We start from the raw sequence: 18,109 nt of genomic DNA, 5'->3' as shown, positions 1-18,109 counted from the left end.
CATCCCATCTACCTGTAACAAACTGGCTTACAAAAGGCTAATTTAAAAAATAGTACAAAATAGGAGGGTGACTAATTACATTATATGAAGGCTTCTCACAGAATTTATTTAAAAATTAAGCTCCCATTGTAGTAATTTCATTATCAAATTGTATTTACATTCTTTTTTATATTTTTTATTTTTATTTGTTTTTTGAGATGGAGTCTAACTCTGTTTCCTAGGCAGGAATGCAGTGGCAGGATATGGGCTCACTGCTACCTCCGCCTCCCAGGTTCAAGCGATTCTCCTGCCCCAGCCTCCCGAGTAGCTGGGAGTTTAAATTTTTCTCTATGACATCTGATAGTTTAAATTTTCAAGTAGGATACAGTGGTAGTCGAAATTTGCTGGTTGCCGGGTGAACTACTGCCTTGACATAGTTCGTGGTTTCAAGATTGTGCTACATTTCTATAGATGATATGTCTTTGTGAAGCTGGTTTTTTAGCTGTTGCTGTGGTAAAATGCACAAAAAAATCAGTATGCAGCAGGAAAGAGGATAGCAGGGTCCACTCTGATTCCAAGGTTTGAAAAGTTGTGCAGTGCCCAACAGTAATACACATTTCACAAGTAATTATGGTTAAGAATGAAGTAGAAACATTATTTGTTGAAATTTAGCTAGGTTATTTTTTCACATGGCTACTGACTACTTAATAAGTGAGAGTGTTATTATTTCTGGCCTAGGGCTGCTGTGAGAAAATTACTGAGATACTGATGGTGCCGTGAACCTAGAACGTTTGAGAACCTTTGCTTTAGAAACTATCATTGAATTTTGGGGCCAGAAAGAAGGGACTCTCTTACTGGTACTGTAACTGATCTGTGTGTGACAGTATATTTTTAGGTGCATTTGATAAAGTGGAAAGGTGATTACTGTAACTGGGGCAACATGTGTTGATTTAAACAAAAGATTTTACCAGGTGCATGTACTAGAGGTTGCACGAGTCTACAGTACTAGACACTGATAGGGCATACATACATTAATAGTAGTATTGCTGGGGCCAGGGCCTGGTTAGGTTGAAACTTTTTAGTTGTGTCTCTTCTGCCTTTAAGAAAGTAAATATTCTTTAGGGCACTTATTAGAGGAAAAGAGAGAAATAGATTTCATCTCCACCATTTTTGATATATCATAGAGTAAAGTTATGGAGGTTTGGAGGGAGGTTGTTGGCATTGTCCTAGGAACTAGGAGGTAATGGACACAGAGGGACTTGTCTGGCTAACATGAGCCTGTTAATGCAAACTGGCTTACTTTTTAGTCTTTTAATGATTAAAAAGTTTGCCTTAAATTTAGATGTTTTGTTAAGTTCTCAAACAGAGCTCACTGGTAAGAAGGTAAGTAAGCATTTATTAGTGAGTTCATTCACTTAATATGTATATTGAGCATCTGCTATGTACAGATGTAGCTACAGTAAATATTGTGGGGAATTTTTTTTTTTTTTTTTGAGACGGAGTCTCGCTCTATTGCCCAGGCTGGAGTGCAGTGGCGCAATCTCGGCTCACTGCAAGCTCCGCCTCCCGGGTTCACGCCATTCTCCTGCCTCAGCCTCTCCGAGTAGCTGGGACTACAGGCGCCCGCCACCACGCCCGGCTAATTTTTTTTTGTATTTTTAGTAGAGACGGGGTTTCACCGTGGTCTCGATCTCCTGACCTCGTGATTCGCCCGCCTTGGCCTCCCAAAGTGCTGGGATTACAAGCGTGAGCCACCGCGCCCGGCCTGTGGGGATTTTTTTTTTTTTTAAAACATTAAACATGGGCCTTTCAAAAGAAATTTCTAATCTAGTAAGAAATAGCTAAACTGAGCTTGAAACTAATGACATAATTCAAAGACTTATTTTTTTTCTCTGAGATTTTATCAAGTGGAGCAATAGTCTGTGCATTCTAGCCTACAGTTGTAAACTAAAATTATCTAACAATTTTATGGTGAGATGTATGACCACATGCAATATGAAAAAGAATAATTCAGGCCTAAAGTACATGTTAAACTGAATCATGTATTCAAGGAAGGAAGACAGTTATGTGTGTTGTTAGATTTAATAAAATTTTGCTCTACCTGATGGGTATAGTCTTAATATATCATGCTTGGTTTTTTTTTGTTTGTTTTCTGTTTTTATTGTAGAGTAGATCCCATAAAAGGTATTAGGATATTTTCTATTTTCTTTTAAAAACATTTAATTATATGGGCAAGTATAATGTACACTTTGTAATTACATATATTCTAGCAGGCTTTGATTTATAATTTGTTTAGCTTTATATGGTCATATCTGTAAGTTAGATTTACATTAACTAACTTTTAAACATTTTTGCTCACTCTTGTACAGTTGGGCACAAGCAGTGCCTCCAGGCAAATTGATGCCTAGAGAGAACAGCAGGCATTCTCTCCTTACTCTTCCACTTCCCCTTTACTTCCATTTCCTAATCCTCATGTCTAAAGTTGCACCACCTTTAGCCATTTGAAGGGGCTGCGTCTTCCATTTTATGCTTTCTTTCACTTCTGTGCCATAAACTGCAGTGCCTGCTAGCTCCAGTGTGCTCCGTATGAGGTTTGCACCCGTGTGTTAGGAAGAAGGGAGGCACCGAAATTCAAAAAAACCCATATTTTGGGGGTTTCCAAGTCACTAAACAATTGAACCACAATAATAGAGGAAACTAACTTAAACAGTATTAAACTGGTATTGCTTCAAACATTATCAAAGGATTTCTGAGGTGAATGCCTACTTTATAAAAATACATTTTTTTGGCCGGGCACGGTGGCTCATGCCTGTAATCCCAGCACTTTGGGAGGCCCAGGCGGCGAATCACCTGAGGTCAGGAGTTTGAGATCAGCCTGGCGAACATGGTGAAACCCCATCTGCACTAAAAATACAAAAATTAGCCAGACCTGGTGGCAGGCGCCTGTAATCCCAGCTACTCGGGAGACTGAGGCAGGAGAATCGCTTGAACCTGGGAGGCAGAGGTTGCAATGAGCCAAGATGGTGCCACTGCACTCCAGCCTGGGTGACAGAGCGAGACTCTTTTTTTTTTTTCCCCCCCAGAGTTAGGGCTTTGAATTCCTGGGCTGAAGAAATCCTCCTGCCCCAACCTCCTGAGTAGTTGGAACTACAGGCACATGCCACCATGCCCAGCTAATTTAAAAAATTTTTTTTGGTAGAGAATGAGGGCTTACTATATTGTCCAGGCTGCTCTTGAACTTCTGGCCTCAGGTGATACTCCCACCTCGGCCTTCCAAAGTGCTGGGGTTACAGGCATGAGTCACCACTTGTGGCCAAAACTTCTTTTTTTTTTTTTTTGAGACAGTCTCGCTCTGTCGCCCAGGCTGGAGTGCAGTGGCATGATCCTGGTTTACTGCAACCTCTGCCTCCTGGGTGCAAGTGATTCTCCTGCCTCACGCTCCCGAGTAACTGGGATTACAGGCATGCACCACCATGCCTGGCTCATTTTTACATGTTTAGTAGGGACAGGTTTTGCCATGTTGGCCAGGCTGGTCTTGAACTCCTGGGCTCAGGTGATCCAGCCACCTCGACCTCTCAAAGTGCTGGGATTGCAGGCATGAGCCACTGTGCCCAGCCACTTCTTATTTTTATCCTGAGTTTAGGGATGTGTTAAATTGTATTAATTCTCCATTATCTGTGTGTGTGTGTGTGTGTGTGTGTGTGTGTGTTTCCTTTTACAAATTATAAATAGCCGCTCTTTGAGGAAGACGCGGTGGTAGGTCCTGCGGATCGGTGATCCGCAGGCTCCTGCTCCTTACTCACCGCTGTTCACTCTCGCCGAGGAACAAGTCGGTCAGGAAGCCGTGCAGCAGCTATGGCTTTGAAGGTTACCAGAAAAACACCTGTGGAGCTGGAGGTGGCAATTCACCAAAATTGAATCACTCTAACGAGCTGCAACATAAAATCCCTGGAAAAGGTGTGTGCTGACTTCATCAGAGGAGCAAAGGCAAAGAATCTCCAAGTGAAAGGACCAGTTCGAATACCTACCAAGACTTTGAGAATCACTACAAGAAAAACTCCTTGTGGTGAAGGTTCTAAGACATGGGATCCTTTCCAGATGAGAATCCACAAGTGACTCATTGACTTGCACAGTCCTTCTGAGATTGTTAAGCACATTGCTTCCATCAGTTTGAGCCAGGAGTTGAGGTGAAAGTCACCATTGCAGATGCTTAAGTCAACTATTTTAATAAATTGATTACCAGTTGTTAAAAAAAAAATTATAAATGGCAGACTTGATCCCATTCATCATTAGACTACTTTCATGTTTTGCTCAGAATTAAGTAAGTTTTAATACTCATTTAAAAATACTTATCAAATAAGTTTGGTTTCTCTCAAAGTAAGTTGTGTAAGATATTCTGATAGCAAATTATTTCATAATTTGTGCCTTTCTGTTAATAAACAGAAGAAGCAGGGATGAGGTGGTGGGGAATTTGCAGTGTTTATTTAATCTTACCAGTTTAGAGGCTGGACAAAGAGCAAGAATTAAAAGTTATGCTTAGAATGTTTGTCCAAAATTAAGGTGATCTTTTCAGTGTAAGAACATGAGTTGTGAGGGCACACCAAGCGGAAACTACACCAGACTGATTTTTTTTTTTTGAGATGGAGTCTCACTTTGTCGCCCAGGCTAGAATGTAGTAGTGCGATCCCAGCTCACTGCAACCTCTGCCTCCTGGGTTCAAGTGATTCTCCTGCTTCAGCCTCCTGAGTAGCTGGGATTACAGGTGCCCGCCACCACGCCCAGCTAATTTTTTTGCATTTTTAGTAGAGATGGGGTTTTGCCATGTTGGCCAGGCTGGTCTCAAACTCCTGACCTCAAGTGATCTGCCCGCCCCGGCCTCCCAAAGTGCTGGGATTACAGGCGTGAGCCACCACATGCAGCCCAAACTGATTTTAAGAAAGAAGAGCACGAGGGCAAAACTTGACAGCAGACAGGCCAGGCTTCAGCCTCCTATAGTTGAACAAGGATTGCTTGAAGAGCAACATGAAGTATATAATGTATATATGGCTCATGTAAGCAAGAGTTCCTCCAGAAAGCTTTCATAGTGAAGGTTGAGTCTGTATTTATTTTTAGACTCTAAGCTTTTTTCTCCAGTATTTGTACATGTTTATCTTAATCATTTTCTGGATAGTAGGATTATATAATTTTTTTCTCTTTGGTTTTTCTTACATTTTTTACATTTCATTTTCTATGTTAATTGTGCATTTCTTTGATAATCACCAAAAAAATTATTTAAAACTAGATTTCTAAAGAGGCTTTATAAAAGGAAAATTGAATTTCTGCTTGTATTTATTTACTCTTTTTTTTTTTAAAGACAGGGTCTCACTCTGTCACCAAGGCTGGAGTGCAGTGGCTTGTTCTCTGCTGACTGCAACCTCTACTTCCCAGACTCAGGCGATCCTCCCATTTCAGCCTCTCATGTTGTTGGGGACCACAGGCATGTGCCACCACACCCAGCTATTTTTTTTTTATTTTTATTTTTAGTAGAGACAGGGTTTCATTATGTTGCCCAGGCTGGTCTCAAACTCCTGGGCTCAAGCAGTCCACCTGACTCAGCCTCCCAAAGTGCTGGGATTACAGGCGTGAGCCACCAAGCTCAGCCTATTTATTTATTCTTAATCTTGAATTACCTCTTACAATGAATGTTACTGTCATCTACTCAAGTCACTCAGATCAGAAACCAAGGAGGCATCTTAGACCTTAGCCTCTGACCCTTTCTTTGATACCACGTTATATTGAGTCTATTTATCACCTTTTATATTCAACCTTGCTTTTCTGTTCTCATTGCTAGTTTTAATCACGGTGAACTGCTTTCACATCTCTGAAGATGTGAAAGGTTGTTTCACATTTATGCTTTTTCCTCATCCTCCTGCCACTGAGTCGAATATCCCATCCCCATCTTCCTTCCCTTGCCTGCTCACTGTACCCGTCATTAGTCTGCTCTTTAAGCATCAAATGCTCTGTGGAAAATTTCCTTCCTTCTGTCTCTCAAGTTAAATTAACCACTTCAATCTCCTTACCCTGCATGTACACTTTGTAGATTTTATGCCACAGTATTCATAACACTTTTTGCAGTTACTGCCTAGCCTACGAGATGGTAAACTCTTTGAGGACAGGGTTTCTTACTTTATCACCAGCAATTGGTGAGTAATAGCAAATATGTAGTAAATGTTTGTGAAATTAATAGTTTTCCTCAACTTACTGTAGGACCATGTTCTGCTCTAAAACTTTGAAGTTAAAGCCTAGTCTGTGATAGCTTAGTACAGTGGTGGGCAATCTACAGCCTGTCCTCTATTTTTGTAAATAAGGTTTTATTGGTATACAGCCGTGTTCATTTGTTTACATACTGTTGTCTGTAGCTGCTTTCACACAACTGTGGCAGAGTTGAGTGATTGTCACAGAGAACATATAACTTCAAAACCTAAAGTATTGGGCTGGGTATGGTGGCTCATACCTGCAATCCAAGCACTTTCGGAGGATTGGAGGTTGAGGCTGATCATGCCACTGCACTCCAGCCTGGGTGAAACAGCAAGACCCTGTCTCAGAAAAAAACAAAACCCAAAACCTGAAGAACTTATTATCTGTCTAGCCCTTTACAGAAAAAAATTTGTTGATCTTTATTCCAGTGTATGAAGATGGAAGTCTTATCAGATGATGATCTCTGTGTTTGAAAATACATTTAGAACCAGTATAATACAAATTTCCAGCCTCGCCAACATGGTGAAACCTGGTCTCTATTAAAAATACAAATTAGTTGAATGTGGTGGGATACACCTGTAATCCCAGCTACCTAGGAGGCTGCCACATGACAGTTGCTTGAACCTGGGAGGCAGAGATTACAGTGAACCATGATTATGCCATTGCACTCCAGTCTGGGCAACAGAGGGAGACTCCACCCCTCTCCCCCGCAAAAAATAAAAATAAAAAAGAACCAATATAATAAAAATTAAATGCCTAGAATGTCCTGTGAATGAAACTTAGTGGAACAGTAGTCTCCCCAATATTGATCTAATTTTACATCCAACTGTTTTAGTATTAATTACTCCTCTTGGGTTAGGTGAGTCTAAAAGCTTTTTTGTTAAGGTGATGACATTACATTGAACTAAAGTTCTTTCATTCAAGAGTAGCCACGGCTACCTCTGCCTAATTGTCATAAGGCAATGCCAGGATGGGAGCCGTGTGACATGGTAATCGGTAATAAGGGTAAGAGTTGTTGTAACATTGCTGCTATATTGGCCTCAAAGTCTTATCCAAGTGGACTGATTAGGTGAGGGTAAGGTTGGATGAATGGTGATGCCGTGTACTCAGATGGGAAAGGATGTAGTTATTAAAGGTAGAACTTAAAAGATTTACTTAGGTTACTTAGAGGACACAGGACTGCGAAAGAATGTACTAGATAATAGCTTACTAGTAAGTGGGATTAAATGCCTTGGTCATCAGTGTATTTTGCAGCAAAAGTGCAGTACTGGTTATGAAGCTTAGGCATGTGTTATGCTAGATATCTCAAGGGAATTTGATACTTACTCTTTTCCATTTGTCCTTAGCATCCTCACAATTGGCTCTGCAAATAAATATAATTGCCACTTCTTCAATGTTTAGATGTTAAAAGTGTTTTAGGAAAAGAAAATTAGGTAGAATGAGTTATTCCAAATAATCCCTTCTAACTTGCTTTTGGTATTTGGAGTTTGGGGATATAGCAAGATGGTAATGTTGGAAAACTTTGATTAATCAGAAGTATAATGGAGCTTACTTTATATTCCCATTAAAGTCTTGCCAACCTCCAGTTTATCAGAACCATAAATAAACCATCTACAGCAGCACTAACTTGGTCTGGCATCTGAATTCAGACATTCCATAATATTCCTCATTTTAGAGGTTTTTTTGTCCTATGAATTTTGACTGTGGTCAACTGGTTTCTCCTTGTTATCTTTTTGCCTCATGGCCTTTTCATTTTATACCCTATCTTCTATTATTATCTAGTTTTATTCACCATGATAACTATATCTCACTCCTTTAGTGTCCTATTTTCCCGTATTTTGGACTTCCCCTTTAAACCTTTATTATCTTCTCCATTTTTATCTTTCATAGAAAAATAGATTACAAAAATGCAAAAATAAGGGGCTTTGTAGTATGCATGCTTTACCATAATTTTATAAGTTAAATGCCTGTAGTAGTACTGTTGTAATTATCAGAGCTTACTGTTGAGCCAGACTCCATGATAAAGTCATCTACCAAGATTATCTTATTTAATCCTTAGAGCCACTCTATTTATAGCATCATTATTTTCATTTTATAGATAAGGAAACTATTTAGAGAGGTAAAGTAACTTGCCTGAAGTCACACAGTGTTAAAGGGTTGGAGAAAATTTTGATAAAAAGATACTTGTAATGCTGTGGGAATTTAAAACTGGGTAAGTCTGGCTTCAGAGCCCAACTCTTTTTTTTTTTTTTTTTTTTTTTTTTTTTTTTTTATTCACAGGAAGATGGGGTGCCAGTGAGCACACTGTCACTGGGGGGAGTGTACACTGCGGGAACAGGAAAGAGCAGAGGTGTGGATGTGGACTCCTAATGATACAAACCATGGATAAGTTATGCTGGAATCACCTGGAGTACTGGTTGCTATTTATTTATTTATTTATTTTTGAGAAGGAGTCTCACTCTGTTGTCCAGCGGCTCACTGCAACCTCTGCCTCCTAGTTCAAGTGATTCTTCTGTCTCAGCCTCCCAAGTAGCTGGGATTACAGGCATGCACCACCATGTCTGGCTAATTTTTGTATTTTTAGTAGAGACGGGGTTCCAGTATTTTGGCCAGGCTGGTCTCAAACTCCTGACCTCAGGTGATCCTCCCGCCTCGGCCTCCCAAAGTGCTGGGATTACAGGCGTGAGCCACTACACCCGGTCCTGGTTGCTATTAATAATACAGATTCCTCGACTCAGGAGACTCTGATGCTGCAAGTCTGGGACAGTCCAGTCATCTGTATTCGGAACAATATCCCCAGGTAATTTTGAAGCACACCCATGTTTTGGGACTACTGAACTTTGTGACCTCTGAAGCCATTTGCAATCAGGTTTTGTGTGTGAAGGCCCTTCTTAAACTGTGAAGTGCTGTCCACAAGTCTTGGCTCCGGATGTTACCAGGCCCCCAAGACTGGGGAACTGAAGATTCAGGCTAGGGCTACAGCTCCTCGGACTCTGGGAGGTTACGGACCCAGCCCTGGGCCACTCTGTTGAAGCTGGGTCTGAGACGGAGTTCCAAGCCACTGAGGGGCTCCGGGATGAAGGGGGTGCCTGGCCTGGGAAAAGTGCCCCCCACGAGGGGTCCTCCAAATGGCACCGGGGTCTTGTTGAAATTTCGGTAGTCGTTGGGGCTGGGGGTGTGACTTCGGCCATCGATCTGGTAGTCCCGGTAGCTGATGAATTCCTGCCAGGGGCAGCGGTAGCCCTTGGGGATGGTGGTGTGGTTGAACTTCTCTGGCGGGACGCCCTTCAGCGGCTCCGCATAGCCTGGCGCCAGGGCGCTGGGGCCGGGGACGCACCCAGCAGGGGCGGCCGCAGGGTGGGCGCCCTCGGGACCCCCAAGTGGGGCCCTGGGTGAGGCCGGGAAGATGTGGAGCTCCGAGCGGTAGTTCTGCCCCTCAGGGCCATTGGCATTGCAGAGCCCAACTCTTAACCAGTGTTTTGTCCCCACAGGTAGGCTCTTACAATGATTGTAGTGTGATCCACAGTACTGTGGTTGTGGTCTGAACACTAAGCAATGATCTGAACACTTAGGCTTCTGAGTCAGATAACGTAGCATATTTCCCCACTCACCTCTTTTTACTTTAAGTTTTAATTTTATTAGCATGAACATTATTTTTAAAAGGTATAATATTTGAATGAGATACTAAAATATATTGAAACCAAAGAACTACAAGTCATAGGTACAGTTGAATGCCTTGATATTTGAACATGAATCTTAACCAGCTTTTCATCATTGCTTGGGAAAATCCTAGTCTTCCTCACACTTTGAAATAATTTTCTTGTTGTCGTTGTTGTGTTTTTTTTTTCTTTTTTTTTCTTTTTTTAAGACAGAGTCTTTCTCTGTTGCCCAGGCTGCAGTGCAGTGGCATGATCTTGGCTCACTGCAACCTCCACCTTGGGTTCAAGCGATTCTCCTGCCTCAGCCTTCCGAGTAGCTGGGAGTACAGGCATGCACCATCTTGCCCAGCTAACTTTTGTATTTTTAATAGAGAAAGGGTTTCACCATGTTGTCCAGGCTGGTCTTGAACTCCTGACCTCAAGTGATTCGCCTGCCTTGGCCTCCCAAAGTGCTGGGATTACAGGTGTAAGCCACCGCACCCAGCCTAATTTTTTTATTTAAAAAAATTTTTTAATAGGATTGGCTCAACGAAATAATTTTCTTCTTGAATATTTTGGAAATTAGACTCTATCTCCTGTACCTATAAAAGTTTTGTGCATCGTGTTATCAGATGACTCCAGGGTGTGTACCTGTGCTGCCATGACTTCCTACCCTAATTAAAGCAATTGTCTTTTCCTTGTAGTTCAGTGTTTTTCAGCCCTTATGGTAATCATGTGTCATTAACTATGGGCTGTGCATTAGAATCCCTTGAATCCCTCTGAAAAATACTGATGCCTAGGCCTTAATGCTCCATTGAAATCAGAATCTCTGGGGATTGAGGCCCTGGCATCAGTGATTTTAATGTGTAATCAGGAATGTCTGTTCTTACCTATTTGTCCTAATACTTCAAATTTTGTCTTAAACTCTATATGCTCAGATTAAAGTCTGTTTCGTCTGGTATTAGCATAGCCACTTCAGCTGTCTTTTGTTTACTTTGCATGGTCATTTGTTTACTTTGCATGGTGTGTTCCTTTCCATCCTTTTAACTTCCTTGTGTCTGATTCTAAATTTTGTTTCTTGCAGACAGCATATATTTGTATCATGTTTGCTTGATCTTGTTTGCATGAATATAGTTATGCAGGCAGTTATAATACAAAGTATAACTGCTGTTTAGAGTAATTCTAGGGTGCTTTGGGAATATAAATGAGCAAGTACCTAATTTTGGCCAGGGGAAATCATAACATCACTGTAGGCATTATGGAAATTTGAATGGTTGAGTAAAAGTTGGAAAAGCATTCGAGGCAGGGAACAGCATGGGAAAAGGCATAGAAGTTTCTGATAATGTGGCATGTATGGGAAATTGTAACCTAACTGTATACATTAGGTTTCTGTTAAGGTTTGTGGTTGAGGAACTTAAGACCATATGAGAAAATTAGATTGGGAGCTATAAATGATTTGCATGTATTTTTCTCTTCTTTAAAGTAAAAATGTAGCACATTAAATAAAGGCAACATGCCAGTGACTGACAATAAGTTCTATAATGAATTCATTTTCTCTTATTCACTCTATTTCTAGCCTAGTATTTAGCATATAGTAGATACTCAAATGTTAGTTGAATGAATGTGTCACATATTTCAAAATATTTTTAGATTTTCTCTTCATCCCTTGTTTGCTAGACATTTTTAAGGGTATAACTCTTTTTTCTTTTGGATATAACTTGTAAAGATATACATTACTGAATTCCCACCCCCTCCTCCCTTGTTTTTTCACTGATTTAATTTTTTTTTTTTTTTTTTAATGACTCAGGTGTTTCCTTCTGGGTCCTCCCCATCTTTGGTCTTTTTTTCTTCCTTTCTTTCTTTCTCTTTATTTAGAGAAAGGGTCTTGCTCTATTGCCCAGACTGCAGTGCAGTGGTGCAGTCATAGCTCACTGCAACATAAAACTCCTGGACTCAAGTGATCCTCTTGCCTCAGCCTCCCAAGTAGCACTACTTGTGCCCCTACACCTGGCTAGTTAAAAAAAAAAAATCTTTTTTTATAGAGGTGGGTGTTGCTACGTAGCCCAGGCTGAGTTTTATAATAATGCCTGAGATGCCTGAGATGGAAAATCTTTGGGTAATCACTCAACTCATTTCTTGGGTTGTTTGGTTATACCATGTCTTAACTGCATGAAAAGAATATGTTATTAACCTCTTCTAAGCTTATTACTTTTTATTTGAGTCCTCTGAGTATAGTTTAAAATTCAGTTTTTCATTTATCTTTCCCAAGACACCATGAGGGAAAAGTCATTATTCCGTTTCTGTTATTTACCTTTTTTTTTCTAAGAGCCCCACCCCAGTTTCTCTGAATGGATTTATATGATCTTCACCAGGGGTGACCTGAAATTCTCATTTCTGAAACAATTCTTTTGGGGTGTTGGAAAGGCAGTGGGCAGTTTGGGGTGGTGATAGGGAAACCAGCTTGGAGGTTGTTATAATATTACATTGCTATTGTGAGAGAGTTGGGGAAGTGGCCATAGGGAGTGAGAGAAAAGGCTAGATCTGAGAAAGAGAAGTTGCAGGTAGAATAGATAAGGACTTAGTTAATGGATTGATGCAAAGTGTTTTGAGTAGGAATAGTATTAATTTCCAGACTTTTGGCTTGGAGAGTGGGTAGTTAGTAGTTCCATTTACTGAGGAGGGAAACCGCTGAAAAGACCCACAGTTCGTTTATAGGGAAAATATGTGACTTTCTAGTTTTAAACAATCAGAATTCTGGTAACTTACATATAAGTACTATTTGAAGCACTACCATGTTAATTTCATAGCTTTCTAAAAGCTTACTTGAATAAACAGGTTATAGCAATATATAATATTTCACAATTCTTCTCGTTTTTGTGAATTAAGTTGTTACATACATGTATATGTATGCTATATAAATGTTAAGTATGCATTTAACATGCTTTTAAGAAGAATTTTTTTAAAGTGCCTTATTTATGTACTTAAGGTAATTAAAATTAACTTTAATTAACTATCTTGGCATTTGTGCCCAATTGTTTTCTCTTATAGGTAAAGTTTTCTTTAATGAGATAATCTGTCTTTTCTTTTCTTTTCTTTTCTTTTTTTCTTTTTTTGAGATGGAGTCTCGCTCTGTCTCCCAGGCTGGAGTATAGTGGTGTGATCTCGGCTCATTGCAACCTCTGCCTCCTGGGTTCAAGCAATTCTCCTGCCTCAGCATGCCACCACCCCTGGCTAAGTTTTGTATTTTTAGTAGAGGCAGCGTTTCACCATGTAGGCCGGGCTGGTCTCGAACTCCTGACCTCAGGTGATCCACCCAGCTTAGCCTTCCAAAGCATGGGGACTACAGGCACAAGCCTGTGCCCTGCCAAGACATTCTGTCATTTTTATTTGCAAAAAAAAAGGTTGTTGTAATTTTAGAGATTGCTTTTTTCTGCTAGGTACAGAGATTTGATACTCATTGGACATCCTTTTTGTTCCTTTCTCCCCACAAAGAAACAAACAGGAACTTCCAATAACTTGAAATACCACTCTAGATAAATAAACACATGTTTAATATATAGTGTGGATTTAGTTCATTGTAGATGAGAAGTACACATAAGTGATATGTGTGTTTGTGGCGGCTGAAAGTTGGTAAAGAGATTCTTGATTGATATTGAAAAATTGTCTAGCAGAAATATAATTTGACTTGAATTCCATCTGAGGAACAACTCTTTATCCAGCCTTTTTTGAGACAAGGTCTTGCTCTGTTACCAAGGCTGGTGTATAGTGGTGGAATCACAGCTCACTGCAGCCTTGACCTGAGCTCAAGCTATCCTTCCACCTCAGCCTCCTGAGTAGCTGGGACCACAGGAACGTGTCACCATACTCAGCTAATTTTTTTTTTCTAGAGGTGGGGTCTCACTGTGTTGCCCAGGCTGGTCTTAAACTTCTGGGCTCAAGTGATCCACCCACTTTGGCCTCCCAAAGTTCTGGGATTACAGGCATGAGCCACCGTGCCTGGCTCTCCAACTATTAGACACCATGTGCTTATATAGACCTGTAATACTATTTGAGCTATAAGTAAAGTCTGGTCTCATGCCATTTAATTAGTGAAGGATGGTTCCATCATTTTACAAGGTAGAATGTCACCAACAAGACTGTCCCCATTTCACATGCCAGCTACAGGTGGGGTCCTCATGCTACCTGCCTTTCTACCGGACTGGCTACAAATCTGAGGATTTCCCATAACCCACCTCAGGTTCTGTAATTCACCGGAATGACTCACAGAACTCAAGAAAATGCTTTATTTACAGTTATGGCTTTATTATAAAGGATACAACAAAAGACCAGCCAGATGAAGAGACACATAGGGCAAGGTCTGGAAGGGTCCTGGATGCAGAGCTTCTGTGCCCTCTCCCTGTAGAATCAGGGCATGTCACCTTCCCAGCACATCATTGTGTTCACCAGTCAGGAAACTGCTCAGTATGACAGTTTTTTGTTTCTCTTTTCAGGCAGGGTGTTGCTCTGTTGCCCAGGATGCAGTACAGTGGTGCAACATGGCCCACTGCAGCCCTGAGCTCCTGGGCTCAAGTGATCCTCCTTCCGAGTAGGGGGGACTACAGGCACATGTTACCATGCCCAGTTAATTTAGTTATATTTTTCTAGAGATGGGGTCTCACTATATTGCTCAGGCTGATCTTGAATTTCTGGCCTCAAATGATCCTCCTGCCTTGGCCTCCCAACGTGCTAGGATTATAGGTGTGAGCCACCACACTTGGCCACGCATAACAGCTTTTTTTTTTTTTTTTTTTTTTTTTTGAGATGAAGTCTCACTCTGTTGCCCACACTGGAGTGCAGTAGCGTGATCTTGGCTCACTGCAACCTCCGCCTTCAGGTTTAAGCAATTCTTCTGCCTCAGCCTCCTGTGTCCCTGGGATTACAGGTGCGCACCACCATGCCCAGCTAATTTTTGTATTTTTAGTAGAGACAGGGTTTCACCATGTTGGCCAGGCTGGTCTGGAACTCTTGACCTCAAGTGAGCCACTACACCCAGCCAACATAACAGTTTTTATTAGGGTATTTGTTTTGCGATAGAACGCACTCTTGACTGGGCACAGTGGCTCATGCGTGTAATCCCAGCACTTTGGGAAGACGAGGTGGGTGGATCGCTTGAGCCCAGGAGTTCAAGACTAGCCTGGGCAACATGTTGAACCCTGTCTCTATAAAAAATACAAAAATTAGCTGGGTTTGGTGACATGCGACTGTAGTCCTGGTTACTTGGGGGACTTAGGCGGGAGGATCGTTTGAGCCCAGGAGGTAGGGGCTCCAGTGAGCCATGGTTGTGCCACTGCACTCCAGCCTGGGGAACAAAGTGAGACCCTATTTCAAAACAAACAAAAGAACTCACTCTCTAGCTCCTATCCTGTCCCTGGAAGTTGGGCTGATACTACGTGGCTTAAAGCCCCTACCGTCTAATCTCACAATAGGTCCTTCTGGCATGGCTAGCCCCTATCCCGTCCCATTTGTTCATAGTATATAATGTCTTTCATATGTTGCTGAATTCAGTTTGCTAGATTTTTGTTTGTTTTTTAGAGATGAGGCCTCGCTCTGTCACCCATGCTGGAGTGAGAGGTGCTGGAGAGGCACTATATATCATAGTTTGCTAGTATATTGTTGAAAGTTTTTTTCTTGTGATATCTTTTAAATGGTTTTGGTGGCTCACTCCTGTAATCCTAGCACTTTGGGAAGCCAAGGCGGGTGGATCACCTGAGGTCAGGAGTTCGAGACCAGCCTGGCCAACATGCCAACATGGTGAAACCCTGTCTCTACTAAAAATACAAAATTAGCCAGGCGTGCTGGTGCGTGCCTGTAATCCCAGCTACTTGGGAGGCTGAGGCAGGAGAACCGCTTGAACCCAGGAGGCGGAGATTGCAGTGAGCTGAGATCGCGCTATTGCATTCCAGCCTGAGCAATAAGAGTAAAACTCTGTCTCAAAAAAATTAATTAATTAATTAATTAAATGGTTTCAGTATTAAAGTAAATGAAAATTTGTTTCTTCTATCCACAGAATACTCTGACACCAAATTTGTGGTTTTTCCACACCAAGCAATTTTCCATTTCTCTGCACACACCAACTGGGTGTATTACAATTTAATTTAATTCTGACACTTACTACCTATAGTTACCACAGTCCCACAAATTAAAGACTCAGACCCACAAGACTGCCTTCCCACTTTAGACATCAGTTGCAAGTATTGGGTGCCAAGGGTCCCCACACTTCTGTCTGACTTGACTACAAATTGGGGGTTCTCACAACTTCCTTCTTAGGTTCAATAACCTGCTGTATTGGCTCACAAAACTCAGGGAAACACTTTACTTCTGTTTCAGGTTTATTATGGAGGATACAAACGAACAGCCAGATGAAGAGGTACACTGGGTAAACAAAGTCTGGAAGAGTCCCAAGTGCAGGCGCTTCTGTCCCCCAGCACGTGAATGCATTCACCAACTCAGGAGCTGTCTAAATCCTAGTTTAGGGATTATTATTATTATTATTATTATTATTATTTTATAGAAACGGGGTCTCTCTATGTTGCCCAGGCTGTTCTTGCATTCCTAGGCTCAAGCGGTCCTGCCTCAGCCTCCCAAAGTGCTGGGATTACAGGCATGAGCTACCATGCCCAGCCAGTTTAGGGATTTTTTTTTAGTGGAGGTTTCATCATGTAGGCATGATTGACTGTTAACCCAATCTCCAGACTCTCTTCGCTCTCTGGAGGAAGTGGATGGGGCTGAAAGTTCCAGGCTCTAGGCATGTAATCATGGCTTGGTCTTCCTGGTGACCAATTCTCATTCTGAAGATTCCAGGAGCCCACCAAGAGTTGCCTCATTAGAACAAAAGATGCTTCTATCACCCAGGAAATTCCACGAGATTTAAGAGCTCTGTGTAGACACGCCTGTTACCCCATTGCTCAGGAAATTGCAAGGAATTTAGGAGCTCTGTGTCAGGAACCAGGTCCAAAGAGCACGTATTAGAACAAAAGATGCTGCTAGTGCCCTATCACTCAGGAATTTACAAGGATTTTAGGAGCTCTGTGTCAGGAACTGTGGAGTAAAGATCAAATATGTATTTCTTCTTTTTTTGAGACGGAGTCTTGCTCTGTTTTGCCCAGGCTGGAGTGCAGTGGCAAGATCTCAGCTTATTGCAGCCTCCGCCTCCTAGGTTCAAGTGATTCTCCTGTCTCAGACTCCCAATTAGCTGGGACTACAGGCATGTGCCACCACACCCAGCTAATTTTGTATCTTTAGTAGAGATGGGGTTTCACCATGTTGGCCAGGCTGGTCTCAAAACGCCTGACCTCAGATGATCCAGCCACCTTGGTGTCCCAAAGTGCTGAGATTACAGGTGTAAGCCACTGAGCCCAGCCCCAACCATGTATTCTTATATATACAAGGTAATCCTGGCCTTATAAAATTAATTGAGAAGTGTGGGAAGTGTTCTATCCTCTTCTGTGTTTTGGAGGAGTTTGAGAAGGATTGGAATTCTTTTTTTGAGAGAGAGGGAGAAGGCTTTGCTCTGTTACCCAGGTTGAAGTGCGATAGTGCGATTATGGCTCACTGCCACCTTGACCTAGTGGGCTCAAGCGGTGGTCCTCTTGCCTTAGCTTCCTGAGAACTTAGGGTGCACCATCGCACTCAGCTAATTGAAGAGACAGAGTCTCACTGTAGCCCAAGCTGGAGTGCAGTGGTGCAATCATACCTCACTTCAGCCTTGAAGTCTTGGGCTCAAGCTGTCTTCCCATCTCAGCCTGTTGTGTAGCTAGGAGTACAGGTGTTTGCCACCAAACCTAGCTAATTTTGAGTGTTTTGTAGAGATAGTGTCTTGCTGTGTTGGCCAGGCTGGTCTCATACTCCTGACCTCAAGTGATCCTCCCTCTCCCTTCCAAAGTGCTAAGATGACAGGCATGTGCTACCACACCCAGCTGGTGTTAATTCTTTTATAAATGTTTGGTAGAATTTACCAGTGAAGCCATCTGGTACTGGGCTTTCTTTGTCGGAAATACTTTTTTCTTTTCTTTTTTTTTTTTTTGGAGACAGGTTCTTGTTTTTTGCCCAGTCTGGAGTGCAGTGGTGTGATCTCAGCTCACTGCAACCTCTGCCTCCTAGGTTCAAGTGATTCTCCTGCCTCAGCCTCCCGCAAAGCTGGGATTACAGGTGTGTGCCAACACACCTGGCTAAGTTTTGTATTTTTAGTAGAGGCGGGGTTTCACCATGTTGGTCAG

At 41.8% G+C, this 18,109-nt stretch overlaps 2 protein-coding genes and 1 pseudogene across 3 annotated transcripts in view; 2 read left to right on the top strand and 1 right to left on the bottom strand.

The window, feature by feature from the left end:
• Positions 1-18,109, top strand: part of RSF1 (remodeling and spacing factor 1) — a 160,280-nt gene that overhangs the window by 4,224 nt on the left and 137,947 nt on the right. The window lies entirely within an intron of this gene.
• On the top strand, positions 3,736-4,483 carry LOC116476730 (small ribosomal subunit protein uS10-like; annotated as a pseudogene).
• On the bottom strand, positions 8,617-10,591 carry LOC116476728 (myozenin-3-like). Its single transcript, XM_032761547.2, has one exon. The coding sequence runs from the start codon at positions 9,865-9,867 to the stop codon at positions 9,193-9,195; it is 675 nt and encodes a 224-aa protein (XP_032617438.1). The 5' UTR covers positions 9,868-10,591; the 3' UTR covers positions 8,617-9,192.

The sequence above is a fragment of the Hylobates moloch genome, unplaced genomic scaffold, assembly GCF_009828535.3.
Source record: "Hylobates moloch isolate HMO894 unplaced genomic scaffold, HMol_V3 SCAFFOLD_11, whole genome shotgun sequence".
Classification (NCBI taxonomy): domain Eukaryota; kingdom Metazoa; phylum Chordata; class Mammalia; order Primates; family Hylobatidae; genus Hylobates; species Hylobates moloch.
The sequence above is the reverse complement of the archived record's forward strand: the minus strand, read 5'-3'. Positions and strand labels throughout refer to the sequence as shown.